This window comes from Pholis gunnellus (assembly GCF_910591455.1).
Source record: "Pholis gunnellus genome assembly, chromosome: 12".
In the NCBI taxonomy this organism is placed as follows: domain Eukaryota; kingdom Metazoa; phylum Chordata; class Actinopteri; order Perciformes; family Pholidae; genus Pholis; species Pholis gunnellus.
In genome coordinates, this window is record NC_136539.1 from 7,204,003 (window position 1) to 7,230,744 (window position 26,742).

A 26,742-nucleotide genomic window follows, 5' to 3' on the forward strand; every position below is an offset into this window, starting at 1 on the left:
TTGTAGTCGCCCCTGCTTGTGCAGACAGTATCCTCTGACGTGCTAATGCACATTCAGCCGGCGTAGCGCGGTTATTGACTTGATATAAAAGAACTCAGGGTAATGTTGCCACCACATTTGGTCTTCAATATGCTCCCCGCTGGTTGTTTGATGTGGCTACCATTCGCTGTAATGTCCGACCTCAAATTGCTCCCTCCCGCCTTTCACGGCCAGAAGCCGCCTAATGTTCGTGGGGTTGTGATGGCCGGGGGCCCGCCGAAGCTCGCGGCACTTCAAAGGGTTCAAAGGGGGAATGAGAGCTAAGTGTGGGGTTCATGTGCTGTTGATGGGAGGGTGTGGAAGGTCAATGCGTCCTTCACATTGCGCGAAACAGGGACCTGTGAAAATGCTTTGGGACACACCTTTAAAAAAGAAACACACACACACACACACACACACACACACACACACACACACACACACACACACACACACACAAAGTATGCTGCTCAAAGTGCAGGACTTGACTGACCTGCCCACCTTCCCCTCTCTTACTCTGCACACAAACATCTCCGCATCCACACAAACAGGCTTATATAATAAGTAAAATAATGAAATACGTAGCATTTTAGAGATACACACACACACACACACACACACACACACACACACACAGAGGCCCAGGTGGTACTGACACCAGCTTCTGATGTAGACCCCATTCCATATATTTGCATTTATTTATCAATCCTCCTTTCATCCAAGGCCATGTTGAGCGGACTGGGACTAGGGATTCTGGGTAATGGTGAATTTATTTCCTGATGCAGGCCCGTATAAACGGCTGCACATGGGAGCGTTTAACGGCGGGGACCCCCCACAAAGACGATGATGGGCGAAGGTGACGGAACGGAAAATGCCGGCCATCATCTCAGGGTTGTTTATCAGACTTTTCATGAAACTGAATGCACTTTTGTTTTCATACGGTACACAATCAGCTCCAGCAACTGATACCGAGTGGTAATGAGGTGGCTGTAGAGGGCCCTTCACACAGCTAAAGACTAAAGGCAATTGGATAAGCGATGGATTTTGAAAGTCATTTTTGAACAACCTTTAGAGTATTATGTTTGCGATTTCATTTGTTTATGGACACTTATACCCGATGGAATTGGATCCCTGTGAGATTGCGTTATTAAAAAAAAAGCAAGTTTCTCTACAGCACCAACGGTTCCTTCTGTAGGAATAACAGAATAACCCTCATCCTGCCAAGTGGTGTCCCCGCAGACCCTGGACCCATCATTTTTGTCATATCTCACAGGTGTTTATTTCCATCGTTCCAATTCCATTTTATTACCCTCTTAATGTGTTCCTAATGTTTTATGTTTTAATTAGTGCTCATTAAATAATAATGCTAAATTCCAGTGTATTGGGATCCAGTCAATGGAATAGATGGATCAAATGTCTGCCATGGGTCCCAATTTAAAGTATGACACACCACCAGGGTAGCGGTACACAGTAGCAGAAATCTGTCAGTCATTATGTAGCTTTCCTAAATTATATATATTATAAATAATAAATAAATATGTTTTTTTTCTTCAGATGACATTAATTACATAAATACTAATGTTTTGAGAGGAAAACATTTTGTGATGGTTTTTCCTTTCAGTATTTTATTCTTGGCATAGGGTTAGGGACCTCAGTTGAAAGGCTTTGTAAAATGAGCACGAAATTAATCTCATTATTTAATAAGTAGCATTAAATGGCTTAACAAAAACACAATTATTATACAGTGCTTCCTTTGAATATAATAATATATATAATATATAATATATAATAATATATATATATATATATGTGTGTATATATATATATATATAGACATTTCATTTTGTTGGTGCCTGCCTGCTTGATTCATTACAGTCAGATGTCTGAGACGACTGCTCTGTATTTGTGAATTGTCTGTCAGGCTTTTGGTTCGTATAAAGTCCTCTTTACAAATAGGTGTTATTTTGTGTGAAGGGTTTGCTTTCTACATGGAGAACAAACTGTCCAATGGTTCAGCCAGACTGATGATTGAAAGGGCAGAAAGAGACAAATAACTCTCTGAGCAACAGTTCAGTGAGAAGAGTAGAAATCACCAGTCGTTGGTGAAAGAAACTGGAAGCTTAGCATCAAAATGCGTGCAGATTTAAATAGGAACAGGTTCCTGTTTTATGTCAAGTGCACAATAATGAAGACTGTAACAAGCATTACCAGTTGTGCTGCCCAAGCAAAGCTATCGTTAAAACGAGGTGAAAGAATAAGGCCACCCAAAATATTTGGAGCCCAAATGCAATCGTGATCTAGGGTCACTTCTGTTTTTCTGAACTGGAAAAGAAATTCAAAATCGAAGGGTATTTAGGGGGGGAAATGGTTCCAACAGTATTCTCCCCTGCCGTGTAACACTGTGGGGACTTGGACTAAAGAAGCGTTTTATTCATTTATTTCTTCCTCTTTTGGGGCCAAAACTATTTCAACAATACATTTGGTGTCTGAATTATACTCTTTCGTCTCTGCCCGCATGTCTTTCTCCAGTCAACAGTATGTGGTCCTCTTGCCAGTTTTTCTGTGCTTGTAGGAGAATCAAACTGTTAAAGATTCAGTTCGTCCAAATGACAAAAACCCATATTTTACCATTTACTCCCACTGAGATTTCTGCCGCAACTGCAATACAATGGTGGGGAATGTCATTTTGTAGTTCTCAGAATTCTGTCCTGCTTCAAGCTACACCTTATACAGGCAAAAATACTCTGAAGATCTGTGGATTAGCTTGAGTGGTTTCTGTAAAGGTAAAGGAGACAAGCAAAATGTCATTCCCCTGTATTACAGTGGCAGCAGAAGTGAGGAAGTGTGTTTGCTTTCTCTTTTCATTTGGGTCAATTAATTGTTCTCAGGTTCTCATAATCCTCCTGTGAGGTGCCTGCGGTGTGGCACCACCACCTCTTGTGCATGATAAAGACACCTACTGAAATCAGCAAGATGAGTTAGCACAGGAAGCCCGTTTCTGAGCCCCATATCCCCGGTTTGAACATGTGAGAGCTTGCAGCTCAAACAAAGCAGGTGATGATGAAGGAATCGAGCGTTAAGCACAAGTTAGACTGTTTCATGGAGTGAACTGTTGAAATAATTGTGTTTGTATAGCATGTGCTATTACTGTACGTGCTATTTAATATAGTTTTAATTTGTCCCTGACCGGGTTTCCTTATTTATTTTTGAATGTGTACGAAGCTGTAAAGTACGGTGGCCTTGAGGTGGAAAAAAACAACAATCGCTCCCTTTCCCCTGTGGCTCTGTATGCCATTGATGGTGTCACTTTTGTGACCCAGGGCGTTAACTATTATTTTTATTGTCATATTTTCTGACTAATCCTTTCACCTCTGCTCTGTTCTGTGCTGAGAAAAAGCAAATACTTCCCATTGGTTTGTTTCCCCCCCTGCATCTTTCCCTGATTGTGTAATATCTTTCATGTGATGTTTTCTGATTTCTGTTTTTGAGATTCATCATGTGCTAAAATGTTTCGCATCTCAGGGCTGCCGTATTAGTGCACTGTGTGCATCATCACATTAGGTTTTGAATAGCCAATTCTGATCATAGCTTGCCTTTCCTGATTAGAATCAGATTAAAAACCACAACAGACGTGGTTAAATGTGCTCAAGGGAGGCCGCTCCTTTCCACCTCGTCTCCGACCATCCAAAGTTCACTCATGCCACAGCCGGGGCTACATTCAGACCATTTAGTCAAGGCGGAGAAGAAAGACGCATGGACTCGGGGAGGAATTGTGTCGGGCGTCTCTCCTGACCAAAAAAACGGAGCATCTGTGTCAGCTCCTCTGTGGCTCTGGCTGGCCTGTCAGACACCATTACAGAGGAGCCCGTCTCCCGTGACTCGGCTGGGGAGAGTCCGCAGGGACCGGCGGGCTAGGCCCTAATCAAGAGAAGACTGCCACGCGGTTAAAGAGCAGAAGCACAAGCCAGCCACCTCCCAGTCTCCCTCTATCTCTCTCCATCTTCCCGTTGTCACAGTAACTCCCTTCTCCTCCATTGCTCTCCGACTGTCTCTTTCTCCTCCCTCGCTTGTCCAAACAGCTCACCCTCCCTCGTCTCCGCCGTCTGCTACTCTCTCTTTGTCTCTCCCTCCATTGTGAGGACTTGACCAGTGTTCGTAAACAGGACGAGGCATCGTGGGAGAAGAGTTTGTCACTTACCCAGACAACGTTTGACAAACCCTCCGTCTAAGAGGTCTGTGGAATGCAACACAGTGTCAGGCGCCGAAACCGATTTGTCACTCCGACGGCGCTCCTCAGGGATCTGTTGTTGGGTCTCTTGCTCTTTTTTTCCCATTCACCTTCCCTGACATCGACTGCCTCTAAGTGTCTGGGGGTATGGTGGTGTTGCTTTGCTCACGTTTTTCTCAAACTAAATAAAACTTTGCTGGGCCTGTGGAACACACCATTTGTCTGCAGCTGTTTTTCCAGTCGGTACTAACTCCAGTGAAAATCAAGGCCAATCTCTCCAGGGATACCAAGTTTCATATAATTGATTAATATAATTGGCCCAACTCTGTCGGCGACCATTATCTCAGGCACACCAACCCACACCACTGCTTTTCTTCTTCCTCAGTGAGCCATCATTAGGGCGTTGGTTGTCCTGGTTTCCCACATGAAAGAAGGTCAGTCCCCCAGCATGAGGCTAATAATCTGACAAATAGCTGTTTCAAGACAGTGACACAGGATAAACCAGGTTGACCTAAATGGGTTTAACACCTGTAATCCAGTTCTGGCTTCAAGACCCTTTTCCCATTTTTTTTTTTTTTTAATGGATGAATCAGTGAAGATAATTTGTTTAATTCTCTTGTTTTCTGGCCACTTGACTACACTACATTTTGTTTAAGGCCAGTGATGGTCCTTACCTGGTCTTGCTTCTAGATACATTCTTCAGATTCAAGACACATTTCTCTGGGGACGGGTAGAATTATAAACAAGAACATCTCTGAGGCTGAGTAGGCTCAATTGGCTGTGGGTTCATGGATATTGGATCATTTAAATGTATCAAATACATTGCCTTGATGAAAACTTTATTTAAGTATTGGACATGCTGTAGCAACACAATCAATTCATGCAGATTTTTTATATATTTGTCAACACAGGTTTACCGGAGTTGTATATTCAAATAAACAAATAATGTCACTTAAAATTCCTCCTGCTGTCCCCATTGATTATCCAAATGGATAATGGCCAAACAAATGTTAAAAAGTCAATTCTGCATAACAAGCTTTAAGTAGCATAAATATCATATTTCCTTCATGTTTTCCCGCATTTTCACTGTTTGAGGTTTGACTGCACGGAGCTTTTTGTAATTGGGTCATCTCATTGCACCCTCTTCCTCCGCAATGGTTTGACGGCACCAACTGTTTATCTTGATGAGCCAGACTCCTAATGATCACTTGACGGTAGTTTAATATCTGAAAATTTTGTAAAAATTTCACGCTGCCTTTGGATGGAAACCTGGGCTCAGGAAGCGACGCCGGAGATTAACCTCTGACAACAGCCTCCGATCAAAGGCTCAAACAGAATACATTGCACGGAGTTCATTCATTAGACATAAAACACTTTCCCTCGTCTCTGAGCTCTGTTACTACCCCCATCCCCCGGCACCAGATCATGTCACAAATGCTGCACCGGACGTCAATCACATGATAACACGGAGGGGGGGGCGAGCTGATGGAAAGACAGAGGAATCTTCTAGGGCGACAGCGTCTGCCTCTTGTCACGAGCCACAGGTGCTCGAGCCACCATCATAAGAGCTGAGACGTCTCTGTCAGAGCTGATAAAGCCGATGATTTTGAAAAGTGCGAGAAGGCAGAAGTAAAGACTGTGCCGGGGCAACTGAAGACAAGTGGTGTGGAAAGCAAAGGCAGCGCTCCTACATCTGATGAAACCAGAGAGGGTTACATCAGAAGTAGAACGTGCTGGGCGGTGTCGTCTCCATCCTCCGAGGCGAGCCCTAGTTTCGCGGAGATGTTTATTATTGATAGAGGTGGATGATAGCCTTGGGATGAATTGCATAATCTAGAGCCGCCTCTAATGGATGCAGGAAATGGATCAGGCTATCAGTCAGGTCTCCGTGGATGAAGGGTGTGTCTTTGTATGCATGTGTCTCCCTTTGTGTGTGTGTGTGTTTGTGTTTGCACTAAGGCCGGGCAACCTAACCATCAGCACGTGTAGCAAATCGCTGATAACGTGCATCGTGTGGATGTGATTACTTAAACTCAAATGCATCTTTTGAAATTCGCTTTAAAAGCGCCATTTTTAACATTTTAAAAGGGTGTAACTCGGCACAGTGCTGAAAACAAAGATTGCGGCGCTTTCCCAGTGGGAGTCTATAGCACATACTGAAATGTAGACACACACACACACACAGAGGAAAACAAAAACAGCAGTCTCAGAGGAATGCTCTGTGAAAATGTCAGTTTACGCTTCTTTATGAGCCAAGCTGAAAATACATTTGAAATCGGCACGAACACAATTGCTGTTCCTGCATTTGCTTCCATATTTAAATGATATGCACTGCAGACATTTAGATCAATAAAGGGGTGAATTCACATTTGAGTCGCATTTGTCCGATCACTCTGAATACTGCCTATGCATACATGGCTGTGGTCTTCTGATGCCATCTTACTGGGGCATGAATGAAATATTGTTTGGGAGCATTTCTAAGCTTCATCACAAAAGACATTTATTAGAACAATTCCAGGAATTATAACCAAAACGTCATGAATTTAAGCGAGTGTAAAAGATGTTATCCTTCCACCCGAACCGCTGCAGCGAAACGAAAAGGAAAAAAAAATGTAATAGAGATGTCAATCAACCGCCGTCTGCACACGCCCACACAGTCCTCCGAAGAGGTCTAATCAGACACGATAAGTGAAAACACCTTTGACGCTGCGCTGGCCTTTGGAGAAGATAACGCTAATCCACTCATTTGATGCAAATAACAAAAGCAAAAGCCTCCGACTATCTGTACGTACTGCACCGCTAAGCATTGTGCATCGAGAGCTTTTGATGAAAAATAGCTGGTGGGAATCATACAGGGAAGAGCTGACTGAGACGTACAGTATCATAAGCATGTGTACCTCATGGCTAATCAAGGCTTTTCCTTCAGTAAAATGTGAAACGCACATCAAACATTCATGTTGAAGGTTTTCGCCGAGGGTAAGAATCAACGGGGACGTGTTAAATGTCAGACCGCTAATTGTTTCGGTCAGAGCGGCATGTGATGCGATTAACGGTGTGAAGTGACAGAAAAGCCGCGATTTAATTACAACATTTCTTTTGAAAAATCCCTCAATTGCCTTTTTAAAATGGAACACTGAATAAATCTTAGGAGTTAACAGCCAATTGACTCACAACTAACTGCAATTTTCTGCAAAAGTGGTTACTTTGCTCCAAGGTGTGGCTAATTGTGGGTTCAGTTGCATTAAGTAGAAAAAGGTAAAAGAATGTGGAGTAGGATCCAGCCTGTGAAACAAACCCCTGCAGAGTATAGACATCAGCTCCACTTGCTGAGTGAACAGCGTTGTTGTAGGTAACTATTGATTCTTTATCGACGCCATAATGCTTCCATTTTCTTTCGGCTGCTCTGCTGCTCTTTAAAAAGAAAAGAAAAAAAGGGAAAGAAAATAATTTGAAAACCTGAAGGAGCGCAGTGATATCTCACCACGTAATGTCTGTTTTGGCCTGAGTGGAGCAATACCGTCAAGTGGATTAAATGAAAATACAGTTTAACAATTACAGAGTAATGGGAATAAAATGTTAACATCAAACACTAGTTGTTCTGGTTCAGTGAATATCCATGGCTTAGTCCAGACACCTGAGGATTTCTAGGCCAAAGAGAAAGTGGCGGATAAATACTGCGAATGAAATGTGGCGCACTATAAAAATAAAGGTTAAAAGGATTAATTGAATAATTGTGTGAAATAAGTCATGTGAACTGCTGCGCAGTTATTTCCCCCAGGATAAATACGGTATTATCTCATCTATATCTTTATGTGATCTGATCTTACATCAGTTTTTCTCCTGCTCAGACATCAGCGTATCGATTATCTGCCACAATGATTCCCACAATCATCACCATTTGAAGTTCTCTTGTACAAACGTATTTTCATGAGTTGAAACTATAACTTTATTTTCAAACTAAAATAAAAAAAAACAAGGCATCAAAGTCACATTTGCAGGTCAATGTTAAACCAGCAAAACCCCTGTTTCTGCTGCGATTTGGACTATTCCACATCACCCCTAGCAGTGGTAGTAATGGACTGAACCGCCTTTCACTTGTGTTCGGGCAGGAACATTCCAGTCGGACTGTCGGATTCAAACCTATGATTCAAGCTAATGTTGCCGCGTTAGTTAGCTCTTGTTTGTGGACATGTACGCGCATGCATAAAACTTTAAGTCGGTATTCATCATTGTTGTTAATTTTGTTAAATGTTTCTGTCGTTAGGTCCCAAACATTGCAGTTATCACTAAAATGTAAGTTTAGCAGCGTCAGCGCTACCGTTAAAGCTAGCTGTGTGTGGTTGTGTTAATATAACGTTACTGTCATAGTTGCTGGACTAATGTGTGTTTTAAATATTGAGTAATTGTTATAATTTGTCCAATTTTGCCTTTTGCACCACATTGACGATTATTGCATCAGTATTTTTCCATACTTATCCTGCCCGGATGTTTAGCCCATAGAGGGCAGCATAAACCAGGTAATTGTCGTTCCAAATACTATTGCACATGCTCGTTACACATGTTATACTGAACTTAGCCCAACGTCCTGGACAGTTTTGTTGGAAAACACTGTGGACAGTGATTTCTTCAATATGCACCTTTTTATAACAGAAGACAGGAATATCTAGCTGTCTATACGCAGCGTCCTTAATGCAGTTGTGTTGTCAATTCAGGCTTCTCTCTCTTGTCAGCTCTCTAAGGCAGCTAAGTGACTGGTATATTAGTTTCCTTCTTCCTCCGTCTATATATTCTTTGTTTCTGTGGATACATGCGTTTGTTTGTCTGTCTCCACTTTTTCTCTGTCTGACCCTCTGCCGCTGATTTGATTTTCTGTGTCGGCTCTCGTCTCGGTAAATCAAGAGATTGCGAGCGCCGACTGTAAACAGTGTTGTTTTGATCGACGCTTTCACAACTCACGTCTCCTCTGATGTCGCTACATCATCTATTCTAATGCCTGGAAAGCTTGGCTGCTCTTGGTTCTTGGTGGGACTGTAGTACTGTGGGCTCCTGAGGACACATGTATCTTCATTGCATAAAGGAAACTTATCTTGTACTCCTGTCAGAAACCTAATTATGAATGAAACGGATTGAGTTTCAGTAATTTCTCAGGTCTTTGGTTAGCCACTGAACGCTTTCCTCACTCTAATTTTGCAAGGTGTGTAGCTACTCTTTATGTTTATGAGGCTCTGCAGTGATGATTGATGAGTCCAAAAGGACATTAGCATGTAGTAAACAGTGAATCCATAGAAGTCTATTGCTTCTTACGCTTTATTATATTGCACCGTTTCTACCTCAATTCATCACAAATTGGCAGTTTTCTATACGTCTTAGTCTGCCTGTGGCCTCCTCATACAGCCAGAGCTAGTGTGTATGACCCACCATACATCTTCTATTTGGAGCAGATTTGTTTGCTTTTTTTCCAAAAAGAATATAGAACAAGAGAAAACAAGAGAAAGCCTGAAATTTCATTTTGAATTTTAAACAAGTGCTCTATGAGAAGATTATTGCAAAAGCATCAAACAATAAAAATCTGAGCATGATGGCTGTGGAGGCTCAGCCTCGTCTTCCTCTAGACTTCAAGTTAATTACTAACTGGTAAATGAAAAACTGTGTTTTATAGACCCAAAAGGAACTATGTAGTGCAGAGCTGGAAAGCTGACGTTAGCAGAGGTTGCATTGTCTTGCATTATGATGCATTCAAGCTGTATTCAGTGAAAATGAGTATTAGGCAAAACGTATTCATGGCGCTATCATGACGTGTTCGAATGTCATTTTATAAAGTGTAGTTTTTGGAGAGAAACATGAACAAGTACAATTGTTTGAGAGAGATGTTTTCACAGCAATGTAAGGTAGGTATTAGCGATGGGATTATCATCTTAACTTCCTAACACTAGCTCTTATAATACATAGTTAAAATGACTAATTCAAAGCAAGTATTTATAGAAATAGAATCATTTATTTCCTAATCATTTGAATTGTGTGTTTTGTGCATATAACCACTATAGATAACAAGAAGTAAAATTATAATATTTATAATATTTGAAGGTTTACAATAACTTCGGGACGGCTGCAATTATTTTTCGTGACGATTCCGGGACAGAGGGGATAAACATTAGTCTGGAACCTTGCTGTTGATTGTGGTTCTTCGAAAGAAAATCGTAACTGGTAAATATTTGAATCGGGAGATCAGACTTAAAAAAAACAAGATTAATACATTTAGAATTGGCCAAGAAAATTGCAGCCGGTGCGTCTCCAACTCAGACGAAAGGAAGGATTTGAAGGCCATGTAATAAATTATTGCACAGCACCTTAGCTCTCAGCTGGGATCAGTGGACTCCATCGTCTTGAAACAGTTTTCTTTGCCCTCAGAAAATGTCAACGCGGTCCTTGAAATTCAGTCTATATGCCACACATGCTGATGAAGGGATCGCGGTGTAGTGAAGTGTTTCAAACCCCTGTCTTATGTTGGGGTGGTGCTTGAGATGCTTGCACAGAAAGGTTCCCGAGAGTGTCCTTCAGCGGAATGAAATCCCCTTTTCAGCAGTTCTGAGCCACTGACTCTGTAGTTAGGAGGATACTCAACAGGCCCACATATGGGCACTCATTCTCTGGAGATGTGAGCATTCCAGTAAAAGTTGTTGAGCTGGCCTTCTTGTACACGTTGCAGTAGTATCATGTAGAATGTTGGTTTCTATTTCGTTGGCTCCTCAATGGTTGTGTCCCACCGTTCAATTGTTTGGTCACGTGAAGGGCTGGAAGGGTAACTAGAGGGTTAGGGTTAGAGAAGCAACTAGAGAAGTAGAACCTGACCAATACTGGATTTCTGAAGCCGATACTGATATTTATATACAATGTTTGGTCAAGCCTGATGTCCCCTTACGCATAAAAGAAAGCTCCCAGTCACTTCCACACAGTGAGGCGGTAGGTAGAGACATAGCAATGTGTAATCTTTGATTCTTTAGAGTCGGCCATTGAGGTGACGGAGAACACTTTAGATGGGGATTAAAAGTCAGCATGGACTTTGCACATGGTTTTACGTTGCAGGCCTGTTATTGAGATCGATGGACCTAGTTAGACTTTAGTCTTTGCCTGAGCGTGACACACTGGCAGTGGAGGCATTCAGTCTTGATGTAAGCCCATAGCAGTAGGCTGTCCTGGGACTAAGAGTCCCTGACGGAAAAGGCGGCCACAGTAAGTCCATTTTAGTTAAGGCCTTTCTCAGTGAATAACATCTGCCACATTGCCTGCATGTGCAACAGTCCCTCGCTGTGCACTCTAAATTTGCCCCGACCGAGCCAGTCATATCATTAGCTTGTGATATGGTCTCTGTTGATACTTGTGCAGCTGCTGTCTGAATGCAACGTCACAGGGGAGTCTGTAGACCTTGTGTTTTGAGGACACAGTCAGAGTTTCTTTTCAAGAATTGTTTGTAATCTCTCGTGGGTGACAATTATCAAACGATTTACAACTTAAATGTTGTCATAACTAGAACATCTGTACAGTGACATCATGCTTCGCTCAGCCAAGAGACTGATGTAACATAATCTCCGAGCATTTTAATAAAATCTTTTATTAATCTTGCAATTCACACAGTGTTTTGAAACTCAAGGGGTTTGATGTTTTTATAAGAGGTGTATAATTGATTATAATTGAATATAGTCATAGTAACTCTTTCATTCCTTTATTCATGGTAGTAAATTTAAGTATTTTTCATCTGTCATACCAGCTGGATCATCACTGAAAATGTCCTGGAAAAGTCCTGGGAAATGATCCTCGCTTTACTGACAGTTCATCATGTGCAAAGCGCGAGAGAACCGACGATGACATTTGGAGATCGTCATTGGAGCGTAATTTTACGTGTTTTGGCCAATCTCCGATTAGCTTGAAAAAAAAAACGTATTACATTAAATTGATAGAGGAGGTCCGGCCCTAAGGGAGGACAGCAGGAGCTCATCCTCCTCTGCCTCCCACCACCACTTTCTGCACATCAGTCCACATTTCAATGATTGATTTTTTTTTCCAAAGGAGAGAGGAAAATATTTTATAAATGAGATTTGGGAAATGGTTTATTTCAACCAATTACTATTTTTTATGTATTTTGATCTCCCCTTTCCCCCTTAAAAATAGAGGAGAAATGCACCAGCTTGCTCTGATACACATTCTGTATGATGTATAACTTATGCATCTTTATAAACAGACTTCCAATTTATTCTTCTTTCCACTTCTGGAGTCACTAAAACCGTTGTCATTAAAATGTAAATAAACCAAAGGATCTTTTCCTGGCTCTCGTTTACTACTTAGCAACCTTATGTGAGTGTTTCGCACCTGGCAGCGTGCACTTCATAATTGGCCTTAATTGGCCAACAGCAGCTTATTAGTATGGCAATGGTTTTCTGGTGGTTTGATTGGTGAATGGGGAGCTTCTGCTGGTTGACGTGGTACTCCTTAGGGTCAACATGAGAGTTGTTTTTTTTGGTTTCCGATGTTTAACTAACCCCTGCAGAATGTGTATTGAAAACCCCTGAGGTATAGAAAATGATGCCACGGCTGTTATTCTTTTTTTTTAACTAAGCCAGTTCTCAACACGTTGTGGGGACATGATATTGTCCCGCATGCAGAGCACAAAGCACATATTTTTGGCATTTTGTGTCCCGCGCTAATATCGTATGAAAGATTTCGTGAAAATGATTTCAAGCCAAATTCCAAATGCCAAGGACCAGGCGTGAAGTACAACATGGCATGTTCTCCCACCCCCTGCACCCAATCACAACTGTGGCTTTTTGCCTCGCTTGTCCAAAGTACAGTAGCGTCTGTGTGAGCGAGCTTCATTGAGTCAAGCTGTGCTTTTCAAATTTCACCCATGAATTTCCAAAATCTCCACGTATTGTAACCCTTTATGTAATGATCACACACTGAAACCTCCTAACAGGGCTCCAGAGGCTTAGCCACTCATCTTTATGCATCTGTGCGCTGAAAAATTAGCCGTGAATGCTGGGCTCTGCTGCAGTGTGTTGCCGCTGCTGACTTTCCCTGCAATTAGCATAGTGTTCAGGAAGAGTAAGAGTACTGTAGAGCACCTGCTGTCTTGGTGGAACGCTTTGTAGATTGCAGCTGTTTGGTCATTTTCTGCCCACTTCTTCACATGTCGGAAGTGAAAGTAGAGGCAGCGCTGCTGGTTTTACTCATTTTAATGTCGGCCCGACTTCACACTGTGCCATATACCTGTGTTATCAAAGGAAAAATATAGATAATTTCAAAATACCAGATCGTACTTGGCATCAATAGGATTAAAAAGGTACTTGGAACAAAGATCGGGGGGTCAGAAAATGTGAAGCAAACATTCAGGGGGATGGTCAGTTGGACAGCATGGCACTAAACCAGGCCAGCTCGGGTGCTGTGTCCACAGTGGAGTCAGCTATGGTGATCAAGCCAAGGCGGAAAGAGTAGAGATTTTCTGCCAGTATTGTGACTGTTGTCTGGGATATATTGCGGTTGTTGTTGTTGTTTTTTCCGAAAGTGAGGGTAAAATTGATCGTGGGATGAAATGATAGCTAGATCCGATGACTGCAGTAATGTGGGCGTCACGCAGGACGAAGCGCGCTTTAAAAACAAACACTGGAGTTGAGACACTTCGTCTGAAAGAGGGTTTCATCGACCATAAGGAGCCCAGGGACTTTGGAAATCTGCTCCTCTACATTGACAAACATGGCTTCCGGCAGTTCATGGTGAAGTTGTTTCCTCTGGGTGCCCCCCTTGTGAAGGTATTTAAAGTCTTAGTAACCTGGCATCAGACCCAGGGGGCGGACTGAGGCCACACTGCAGGGACAATCTTCATCCGGACAGATGGATCGCAAAGTAGCCTATTTTGTATTATCTATAGCAGCTATTGATAGTTGTAAAGTTGTTTTTCTGGCATTTATTATTACACTGAATTTAACAGTGTGGGGAGTCATAACACAATATTACTCGATTTACAAATTTGTCCCCCTTATCTAAAACTGCGCCACCTGTCGTGATTTGGTTCCACCACAGTAACAGCGGTAATATTGTGGTATAATTCCAGATGTGTGTTTCAACAATGCCACCAGACAGAGAAATGTAATCCAGTGAGCTTTAAAGCCACGCTTAAACGTCATGCCGTTGTTCATCAATACAAGTATATTGCCGTGAGATTTTAGTGTTGCCAAAATGAATCGAAGGCAGTTAAGTACGCGGCAGACAAACTTGGTCATCATGCTGCCTTGAATTAATATGCTGCTGTCAGACAGCTGCATATTTATAAGCCGTATACACAAACCTTTTTCCCTTTTTTAATGATTGCTTTTCAAGCTATCAAGCTTTGTTTGTTCGCGTCTGGACTTATAGTTCAGATTCTTTACTCTGCATCTAAACCTAAACATGATTTAAAAACTGTAATTTCTAATGATGCACTACAGTATTCCATTCAACGTCAAATCCAATGATCTTGCAATCTTGTAGAGTGGATATCTTACTTGTCTGACTAATTGTTGCACGGAATGATCTTTTTTTTTTTTTTTGCATATGTGGAGATTGCAGGGTTTGGGTGGAGCGGAGGAGCTCCGTTGGACGGACGGATGACTCGTTTGTTTTATCTCTCATTGATGCTGATGTCCTGTCATGTTTGCTCTCGCTGCGTTTCGCAGAGCTCTCCCCCTCAAATTGGCATGGCCCCCTTCCCTCTGCCGCACAGTCACGCACTGATGCCTGCACTCGCCTTCACTTCGCATCTCCCCTCTCCTTTGTCTCCCACTCGTAGCGTTTCCTCCCGCGCACGTCGCTTGCCTCCATCCCCTGCGCCGTTCCTCCTCATCCCTGTCGTCGCCTTCATCCGTCCGCCTCCGTCACTTCCACTTTTTTCCACCTTTCAGTCTCTTTACCTCCTCTGCTCCCTCACCCCGCCGGCCTCCCTGCATCTCCGTTCTCAGTCCCCTCCTTTTTCCCCCTCACACCCTCCTCTTCAAAACCAGCTTTTTTTTCTCTCTCTCTGCATTCCTCCTCCCTCCTCCTCTCATCCTCTTCCCACCACCTGTCTTTGTTCCACCCCTGTCAGCCGGCGGTGATGTCGGACGCTCTCCGAAGTCAGCGTTGGGAGCTTCTACGGAGGCACAGGATGAATGATGATGGTTCTGCCTGTTTTGCAAGGTTGTTGTGTGTTGTTGTGACCTGGTAAGGCACGGGTGCCTATCTTTTTTTTTTTGTGCAAAGTGCTCAGACGTTGTGTGTGTGTGTGTCTGTGTGTCTGTGCATGCGTGTGATGCACCGATCCCAGGCAGGTAGAGAGACAACAGGTCCTGGCTGCAGTCCCAAAGCGTAGCTTTTGGAACTTTGATGAAGAGAGTTTGAGGGAAGGCAGATCCACAGCAGCCCCTGCAGGAGGATTATGGAAACTAAATTCTAGTGACAAAAAAAAACCCCAAACAGAATAGGTGGGAAGGGATACGAAACAATAGAAACAAACTTAATTGCATACAAGATGCTGCAAATGTGATCTCCAAAGAACACGAACGTATGCTGAAGTGCACGGACGTTCACCTCTATGGGCGGACGTGCGTTCTCTTCCATATGTCCCGTCCCTAAGCCGCTCCGGTCACACAAAAGAGCACAAGCACATTTTCACACGGGGCCGTCGACACCTCCCGCTGTCGCTGCGCTCTCGGTGGAAACGCCGCACGACTGTCCAGGCTTTGTCACAGCGGAGGTGCAAGGCCATGTCTGCGACTTTCGCAAAGCCCGAGGCAGCGGGCACATAAGGCCGTGCCATATGGCCCGGGCCGATGGCCCCCGCTACCCTGTCTGCACACAATTGTGGAGGATCACATTTTCTCACCGTCTGTCTTGTTCACCCCCCCCCCCCTCTCATTAATATACCCACTTCATTTTTTATCTCCTTCACAATCTTCCTTCGAATGGCCCTATCTTTCATAGAAACATCTCCGGTTTCTTTTTTTTTTGGCTCCTTTGTCTTGTTTTATTTACATTTAGCTGACAGTGATCCGAGGGCCGACTTACAGTAAAGTGCAACAGCTGACGAAGCTTATATTAGCAGAGCGCCGACATCACACGCTGGTAGTCATCAAGGCGTTCGAGGATCAAAGCTGCAGCGCCCCCGACAAAGGCTACAACAAGAACGCCTTTGTCTCTAATACGGTCATGTGCTGTGTAAAGAAGTGCTTTGCGCAGAAATACAGAGTCAGTTTGAAAAGTTTTGAAATCTGTAACCTCGGCTCGCTCTCTTCCTCGCTGTCACATCAAGAGAAGTCCCTGATGAGTAAATAAGAACTTGGCAGATAAGTGTCGAGGTTTCTTTTTTTCTTTTTTTTTTTGACTAGAGCAGGTGTAGATCAGTTGAAAGCATCAAGTCAAGATGTTTTGTGTCTTGTCTCATTTTACGCTTGGCAATCTGTTTCCGCCACCATGCCTGTCTAAGCCGCTCACTTCTGGTCCTCATCACCTTAAGTATGAAAGAGATGCAGCCAACATGCTTTAAGAGGCCTACACGACACACAGGATCCTCCTTCATACCCACGTATGAGTATTTCTGGAGGAGACCGTAATCCGCACACAGCTGCCTCCGTTTTGTACCTCCTCCGAGGGAGAAGGAGGTTTTTAAATCACCCGTCCTCCCGTCACTCCTCTCCTTTCCGCAGAACGGTGAGAGGCAAAAAAAATTGGGAAAGATCAAGAGATGGCGGTGGGGGGTGGGTTTTCACGGAAAAAGAAGGCACTCTTAAAAGACACCCACAGGGTTCTGCCGGGCAGCTTTCCCTTCCGTTGCATCACGTCTGGCATAAAGCGAGAGTCCCCAGGTTAAGAACAGCCTGAGCCAGATGGGAGAGAGTGTGAGAGTGAGGGGAAGCGAGTGGGAGACAGAGGGGAAGGATAGAGGATGGCAAAAAAAAAAGAAAGAGCGCGGGCCCTGCAGTAAGCTATTCCAAGCGCCTTTGTGGGGTTGCCATTTTTTCATTCTCTCCCACTCTCCTTTGAGGGGATTTTCTATTTCTCTCTCTCTCTCTCTCTCTCTCTCTCTGTCCCCATTTATTCTTCTCATTCTTTTTTTATTTTATTTTATAATGTTCTCTTTTTTTGTGCCTTGGTTTCTTCAGGCGCTGTGTTTCTTTTTTATCGTGCCAAGTTTGTTGAGCCAGGGCTCTCTCTCTCTCTGTCTCTCTCTCTCTCTTTCTGTCGCTCTCTCTCTCTCTCTCTCTCTCTGTCTCTCTCTCTCTCTTTCTGTCGCTCTCTCTCTGTCTCTCTCTCTGTAGCTGTCTGCGTCTCATGTCTGTATTTTTCTTTACTCTCATTGCCTCTCAGTCGCCTTCTGTCTCACTCTCATTCATTTCCACTGACTCCCCCCAGTCCAATTTCACTCACCATGTTTGCCTCTCTTCTGCTCTACAGCCATTCCTTCCTGCATCTCAATCCCTTTGATCAAGAGCCAGTGTGCAGTTTATCTTTCCCCTTCCATACTCCTCCTCCTTTTACTCTCTTTATGTGCATTCTGCCCCCCCCCCTTCCCCCAAGCTGGTTAAAGACAGTGTTCGCACTTGATCGTTCTGAGGCTCCCGGGCTCCTGAATCGATGGCGCGTTATTTTTTGCGCTTCCCCCCCGCGGCCAACAGACCATGTGTGTGTGTCTGCGTGTCTCAGATGACATTCTCGCCAAGCCAGCTGAATTTGAAAAAAAAGCAGTTTATGTGTGAATACGATGTGCGTTCGCGCTGCTGTTTTCAGGTCCTTTGCTTAAAGATCTCTGTCCACACTCAAGACACCTAAACGATCTCAACCAACACCGTTAATTCTCCGCTCAGTCCCCTCCTGCCCTCTGTGATCGCCTTCGGTATACCTAACTCTCAGTTTAGCTGTTCTCCTTTCCATATCTCTCTGTCGTATGACCTGAACGAGCATGATAATCATATGAATATTTTTCATTTCATTTTCTGGCTGGCCTTTTTGTTTTAGAGAGAAATTGCCTTGAGGAAGGTGAGCGTTCTCTCGTAACACATGTGAGCTTTGGATCGCTAAAGACAAAGGTTTAAAGTCGTCGTTAAATAAATAAAAAAAGATGTTAAAAGAAATGTCATGAAAGTTTTATGTTAACCTTGTGAACAGTAACTCCTGTACTACTGCGATGAAATGTCACTTAATGTGTTCTGACAAATGAGCGTAAATCAGGCGGCAAACCATTGGATCTGAAAAAAGAAGCCTAAAAAAGTGCCTGAAAATTGCATTCTCTATAATGGCCATCAGGGGGCGACTCCTCTGATTGCATAGAAGTCTATGAGAGAATGACTCTACTTCCCTCTTGATTTATTACCTCAGTAAACATTGTAAACATGAGTTTATGGTCTCAATCTCTAGATTCAAGTCTTCTTCAATACAGCATGATGTTTATTTAGTTAATTATGGTCTATTTACAGTAAAATAGACCATAAAGCAGGGTATGCTTTAGGCCGGGGCTGTCTTGTAATTGACAGGTCGCTCCCACCGCATTGTCCAGTTTGAGAGTTGTCAGTGTGTTTTCAGTTCATGAAAGTTAGTTGTAACATTTTTTGGTTGCCTTAAGTTAAAGTGTCTGTTGTAAGTTCGGTTGTACTTAGCTCCACCCTCTTCTGTCACTTCTGGTAGCAAAGAAAACAAGATGGCGACGACCAAAAACCACGATGGTCACTGTCAAAATGTCAAACTTGAGGTTTCAAAACTGCAGTCAACAAACCAATGGGTTATTTACAGTCTGTGACATAAGAACAGGTCCGTGACAACAGCTGTATGGTGTGATAGGCTATCATTGCTATTTAAAATGAGTGCTCCTACGGTGATTTATGGGTGGCAAAGTTTGCTTCTTCACTACATCGTAGCTCCTGACTGTGACGGAGCAGGCTTACACCATCCTTTTAACAAAGCTCCCATTCTTTCCCGTCCACACTAAAACTCAAGGCATTTTAAAAATGTGTTCACGTTGGCGAATGTTTTTAAGCAGCTCAGGCTTCGGGCTTAGTGTGAGAAGACAAAGATGCATTTTTACGCTGGCTTAGTGTGGACGTATCTACTACGTTCTAGTTGGGAGTGTCAAGTGGCTGTAAACATACATAGAGTGGCAATTCTTCTCCACAGTCATATGCTTTATGGGAGAGTCATGTAATGTTCTCTGAGGCCACAGACGGATGATTTGGCCCAGAGAGAACAGATTCCAGGTCAATCCATTAGAGGTTTAAAGGGGAACAGAAGTGGAGACAAAGAGCCATGAGCTCCTTAGCCTCCTTCCTGTGGGGACTCTCAAACGAGCCCCTTGTCCTTGTGATGTCACACAGCCAAGCAGGAACACATTTTCACACATTGCCCACTTTTCAGCATTTGAATTTAATCAGGTTATGGTATGTGACTTCGGAGCAACAATTTCTCTGGACCCTCTGATAGCCATTCCGTCTTCCCAGGGAATAGAAGGGAATATTTCACAGTTGAATAATCACATGTGTTATTCCTGCGGTGTTGTACAGGGGAATCGATATCAAATCAAAATGAATATCTCTCCTCTAAGGCCCCAAAAAAAAAGGAAAAGAAAACTAAGACTCGTCGGTGCTCGGTGCCATCAGTCATCAGAAATCTAAACTTGCTCCGAAGACAACAAATCATGTGGGGAAATGAATGCGTAGTGTTCTTCTGTACCGTAGCAGCTATTTTGCTCAGTGCCCTTGAGCAAGTCACTTCACCTGCTACTGCTCCAGTGGAGCGGCACCAGAGGAGAGCAGCAGTAGATGCTGGTCTGTTTTCTGAAGAAATATGTTGCATGAATATGACTGATTAAAAATAATGTCGAGCAAATCTAACATAGGTAAATATTAAAAATAGAAAACATCTGTCGGTATTATTTCTCAAGAATTTCAGAGTCAGTTAATCTGCTTCATCAGGATTGTGTGGGTCTGGTTTGATCAAATTCATCACCAGATTATGTTGGAAGTACATAACATCACCTTTTCCTTTTAAGCATTGTCCACTTTGAACCAGTGAACAAATCAAACTGTATTAACTTTGGCAGAAATTAGTGTGTTCATGTACTCAACACCAAAATGCAAAACTCTCGCCTGCAAATATTTCGCATTCAAAGTTATTCATACCGGCAGAGATGCAAATTTGTCACAGTTGCAGATTTCTTTTTAATAAAAGGTTTGAATAGTTTCTCGCAGGCAGAGGACCATCGACCAGGTTTCTATTGACTCATACCGTTTCCTTTGAGCGAAATGCTCTGGGTGAGTTTAAATTGCCTCTGGTAAACAGTGACACAGTCTATATGTGTGGGGCTCAATCTGGTCTGCGCTGCCTATATCAAGGTTGTCTGGAGTAATACAATTTGCCGTCTCGGTTCGGACTTCATGTCCTCTGTGTTGTCGTACACTATAGTGTACGTTTTCAACATGTCCGTTACGCACAACGTGATTGGTTGATGTCTTTATTTGCAGTGCGAAAAACTCTCGTTCTGAAAAAATAAATAACGTTGCTTATTCGCCACGTAATATTCGTGTTTTGTATGAGAGTATCATGTCAGAAATAACAGTTCGGAAAAAACGTATTGACGTGCGAACAAAAAAAAGACGTCCCTTGAGTGTAAACTCTTAGTAAGAAGCTGATTGAGAAAATGTGATTTCAGGGCTTTCACAATTGTAATGTGATTGTGATGATGTCAGTTCCATAATTGAATACAATGCTGACGAGGCATGCACCCCCAGCTGTCCTTTATAGCTGAATTTGGGGATAAACAAATGTACACCTTGTAAATCCCAGCACTGAATGTATAGATCTGTCAAACAGCCAACTGTGCAGTCTGTTTCAATTTGATAAAAGTATCCTGTACCTTTGATTTTCTGCACAATTTAACTGCTGTATGTATTTGTATACAACACTGCTTCACCTTGGGGATGAGTAATTCTGATTTTATTTAAACAACATATTTCACCATTATTATCTAGTCATAATCGAACCCATGAGGCACAAAACACAGCTTCAACAACCTTTGGCATCTGTTTCACCAAGGTTGGCTGAAAATCTCAATTTCACGCTGGTAAAACAGATCACACAACCATTGGCTCTCACTCACACATTACTAATATTATTATTTTGTTACATTGTGTGATTGCATTATTTTATTTTGCACAATCCAATCTGGACCCAGCATGAATTCAAAAATGTTAAATTGAGGTCTTTTCAGGTCAAAATTGAAACCCTAAGCATTTTTAAACCACCACATTTGCACTGAAAGGACCTCTGACGGTGTCATAAAGGGACGTATTGTTCTGTTTTCTACTACACATTCATCCCCCAACATCTGAAAAACTAAATTAGTGAGATATCTCCAAATACAGCAAGGAAATAGAAGCTTTACGAAATCGAAATAAAATGTATTCCTATATCATCTTCATTCAGGGGTCTTGAAATTTCGAAACAAAGTTTCAAGTTGTTGCATTTTCCTCTTGATTTCATTTCAAATGATTTAATGTATTTATACGTTATCAATATGTGGATTATCTTCGCAGTTGAGAAAATCTCTCTTTTACCATTAGAAAAAAATGCTGCATGATGAGCAGAGAAATTGGCTAGATAATACAATGATAAAATCAGTCCTTGGCATTGTTTTCTAAAGTGGCATTAATGAAATGGAGTTGACCCTTACCAAGGCCTCACACACGGCGTATGATTGAGCACTCAGCTGTGTTAAGCAAGTCCTTAGCCTGTCAAGACAATGGCACCGAGCTCGAATGTCTGAATATTGAATATACATTCATCTTGATTCTATGACACACAATCAATGTGTTTTTTTTACATGACATTTATATGACCTAACGTTCTTACCCGCTTTCTCCTCTCTTGCAGTGCAACAACGACTATGCCCCGGTGTGCGGCTCCAACAATCAGAACTACCAGAACGAGTGTTTCCTGCGCAGGGACGCCTGCAAGCAGCAGTCCGAAGTACTCATTATGTCAGAAGGCGCCTGTCCTGCTGGTACGTGCATTTACATTATTATGGCGCCCACGCAGACGAATAACCCAAGAAAATGCTCATCACAATCGCACCCCTGCAGCGCCCACAACACGTACACCAACAGATAAGACTCGAGTAAAAAGGTAACACTCTGGAAACATGCAGAGGATGTAACGCAGAAGGTGCATTTGTATCGCACCTTTCGCGCAAGAAATGATGTGCTGTCGTCAAGAGCATCTTCAGAAAAATGGGACAGTAAATTGAGACTCATTCAGCGTGAACTCAGACATTCGACGCCTTGTGCACAGTTTATTTTTGGTACCTAGACGTCTCTGGCCAGAAGCAAACGCAGACTGTCCCGATTTCCCGCCCATTCACTACAGGTCTCGATTAAACCGAAATAAGCATTTTTCAGCCACCCTCAGAACATCTTCCCTGGGTTGTAACCTCACCGCAGGTCTTATCTGTGTCAGGTTCAGAAAACTGCAGCGGGAAAACCACCGAGTGTGGCACTGCAGGGGGTTCTCAGAACAGAACACACACACCACAGTCTTTGCATCCAAATCTACCGGCCACTGAAATAGCAGTAATATAACTCAAGGTAAAAAATAGCTAATCGAACATTGTATTATATACAGCAGTTCAATTTCCAGGCTTAAATGTCCTAATCATCAATACATGCAGAGACTTGCAGTGGACGGGGGTTCAGTGATTGCAGAGTGATGCAGTACTTCAAAGAAATTAAAGCATGATGAAAAAATAAATTGCCAGAGGTGACAGACTGATGTAATTTCCCCAAGTTTAATGTAACAAGCACAACTTCCATGACAAGTGACAAGTGTTCTCATTGAACGGATGGAGATTTCATCATAGCCACACAATGTCCTCGCAACAAACCGAACGCCGCATTGCTCAACCGCCGAGCGTTAAGCAAGTCAATTAAACAGTTTACTTCAATTTGGTGTGTTAAACAGAAAGTTGAAGAAAGCTTGACAGCTGTGGCCTTTTCGTTGCGTAATGCTTAAATAAATGTCAAAAGGCATGAATTGTCATAGGTGGTTACTGTAACACTGTTGCCAAGAGGCATTGCTCAACATAGCAGAAAATCCAATGGCTGAATCACACATCATCTTGATCGCCACTTCATTCTTTACTGGAATGTGAAGACATTTTTTATTTTAAAAGAAATTCAAAGAGTGCTCGCACCAGTTCTGCGAGGAATCCAGTGAACCCACTTGTTTAATTTTGGTGTGTTTTTTATCCTGACTGTATGACTAATGGAGCCAAATAAAGACGATATACAGTAGACGGTGGAAACTCTCTTTAACTGTGATGCTCAAATCCAGCTTAAATATGTTTGTCGTAGAAAAAGATATTGACTTGGCTGATTCTGGTGAGTCAGGGTTAAGATCTGGACACTCATTGGTGCAATCTTTCAAGACATTTTGCCTTAAAATAATATGTTGGCAAGTGGCCATGATACAAGCAAGATAAATCTGTTCCCGTAATAAAAAACAACATACTCCACAGGGGCAAACCCCTCCTCTGCTTCACATCAATGAGCGATTAGGTTCCGTCTTGTTTTTTTGTTCAACAACTGCATAGCTTGTTGTAGATTAACCTTAATACAGTATACAGGGAATACCCATTTTCTTTTATAAAAATAAGAATATAACTTCCTTTTCTGTACCCTGTCCAATTAGCAATCACCTATGGTGTTCATCTGTTCTTGGGCTGTAAAGTAGAAGCCCTCTGTGTAATTATCTAACATAATTGGGATTACTGTTTGCTGATATAGCTTGGTGTTTAAGCAGCTGAGTCGGTGGGCGCCTTCAGTCGGGAAAGGTCAGCCACTTCATTAGCCACGTTATGAACACCGGCAGTGCCGCTCGGACTATGCAGTGCCATAAAGTTAAAGGTTCCTAGTCATTAAAAAAGTTTAGGAACGCTTATATGGATTCACTCTATAGGCAGCAGTAGAAATGAGATCCTCGTAAAATAACGACATTTACATGCGGGTGACTGCGTTTAAGGTGGGTCTGTTTTAATTATGACACTCAGCCTTCTTTTTGAAAATGACCGCTGTGACTAGTGTTTGATGTAGTTATACATATATTACATGTTCCACTGTATTATGGTATACAAGGTTATTTAGAAATCCTGACAGCGTGATTTTTAGTCCCGTCACAAATACAGACGCGGTGCTTTCTGTGATGCTGTACTTGATGTGATGTGTTTTAGTGCACAGCAACCAGAGGTCGGTCTCTGCGGTGTAACAGGCAGCTGAAAGAGCTCAGAAAGATGGCGATTTTGGTTTTTTGGTCTTCTTTAAACTACAAAAGCAGTTTTTTGCCAGATGATTTTATTCAACTGCCAGTCCGCCATCACCATATCATCTCCGTTCAGACCACTGATGTGTCGGTACCGTCGGTACCCGCTGCTTGTGAAAAGTATAAAACGTATGAAGACACAGTTACCGCCCCAGCCTGGTTCCTATTCATGCCCTTTTTTCATTGAACAAGCAGTCTGGGACATTTTTAAACACAAAAGCAGGCCGTGTTTTATTTACCCCGTCTCGTTTTTATATTGTAAGAACATGTTGGAAATTGGTTTGACCCACGCAATGTGTTGCATCCTGTGATGACAAATCCAAATGGACGAGCGTGTACTTAAAAAAAATAAGCATTCCCTTACGCCCCCAAAGGAATTCTTTCAAAATCCACCAATTAAGTGAGTCATGTTCTGAGTAAGTTGTGAATGAGTGAATCCACCGGCAAGGTGGCGTTGGCTGTTTCCGAGGCCCACGTGAGTCACTGCTGAGGCTGAGACGGCATCGCCGGCTTGAGTCGAGCAGTCGCTGACTCAGTTGCCCTCGAACGGGCACAGCTCAGCAGAGGGAACGTGCGGAGACCTCGGTAACAGTCTGTGTGCCAGTAGGCAGGACTTTTGCACGGTCACATGAAACCTCCAGCCTCTCTCTAAAGTGCTCGTTGTGTGTGCTTGTGTGTGTGTGTGTGTGTGAGGTCCTTTGCGAGCCATGTGATAGCGTAAGCCAGTGTGCGTGATGTGGATTTGTGGATCTTTTGAAAGTGAATAGTGTCCCCTTTCTTCCATGCAACAAGCAGTGCCTCTTAGATGTTAACGCAGGGTTCAAACAAGGATGTTTTTGTGGTCCTCTGAAAAAACAAATCAATGACAGTGGTTCTACAGTATGCTCTGTTCGGCGTCACATGTTGCCCTCTCTTTGCTCTGGCATTTCTCCAGAACAAGGCCACAGTGAAAGCAAGTGTACTTCCCTCTCTCGGCTCAATCAATTTTCATTCCAGTGGAGTCCGACTCTCACGCCTCCTTCTAAGTTTAGCTCAGTGGGTTTTATCTTGAATACTACATGTGAAGGGTTATTGTGCGTTCAAGTCATTTTAGTGTGGTTGTGTCGTTCCATTTGGTTGGGGAACTTGGGAAATGTGGTTGGTGACGCGGTGAGGGGAAAAAAAAGAACTTTCTTGAATAAGACGTACCCTTGAGACAAACAAATAAATGATAGAAGACTGAAAATGTGTTCAATGTAATATTAATGCAGCAGTGGCCCAGAGACATTTAGTAATAACAATGGAAGACTGTTTTAACAATGTAAAACATACAAAGTTTGCTGCCTTTTGTCTGTAAAGCACTCATGTGATGGGATATGGAGCTGTAAAAACCAAACTAAAAGAGAAGGTATAAAACATTTCTCCCGGTCAGAAATGATAGTCCGCAAAGACTGGTGTCCCAGTGCCATACTACGTTCTTATTGTATCGTCTACTGTGCTAGTTTTCATAGTATACTGTTTTTTTTTGCTCAAAAAAAAAAGAATCGACACTTCCTTTGATACTAAATGTTAATAACAAGATATATGCGCTGATGCATGCCAATCAAACTGCTACTTTGGAACGTCTCTAACGATTAAACCCGACAAACAGGCATCACTCTGTCGCTGTGAAATCCGGGAAAGGTATTCGTTTGTATTAACATCTGGTGACTGAAGGTCAGAGTGTGTGATTCACAACTCATCAAGCCATTCAGCGAGTCCTTGGGCCCCGTAGGGGAGCATCTGCATTCATTATGTTTCTCCACTCATTTATTGAGGTTTTTCATTTCCTTTTTTAACGAGTAATCTCCAGTCATAATGTGAGCATTATCGCCTTCTGTTTGTGGTAGCTTGCAAAAGGTCAAAGGCAGCGAGAAAACCGCTCTCCTCAGGGGGAGTCAGGTCTCAGTGGAGAACGGATGCACTCATTCAAATATAATGGTAGTAAACAGATATATTTAAGGGGGTGTTAAATTAAAAAGAAATACATTTGAACTCATTAAATACATACTTCAATTAAGTATTTGCATAGCAACAAGCTATCATGACATGACATAAAGGGCTGTTTAGATGTATTTAAAACTCCACAGCAATGCAGTAATAAAATGGGTGGGAGTTAC

At 42.7% G+C, this 26,742-nt stretch overlaps 1 protein-coding gene across 1 annotated transcript in view; it reads left to right on the forward strand.

Moving 5' to 3' along the window:
- tmeff2a (transmembrane protein with EGF-like and two follistatin-like domains 2a) overlaps positions 1-26,742 on the forward strand; it is a 102,812-nt gene that overhangs the window by 18,071 nt on the left and 57,999 nt on the right. Inside the window, exon 3 of the mRNA XM_079169858.1 lies at positions 22,166-22,295. Coding sequence (XP_079025984.1) covers positions 22,166-22,295 — 130 coding nt within the window. The remainder of the gene's footprint in view (positions 1-22,165; positions 22,296-26,742) is intronic.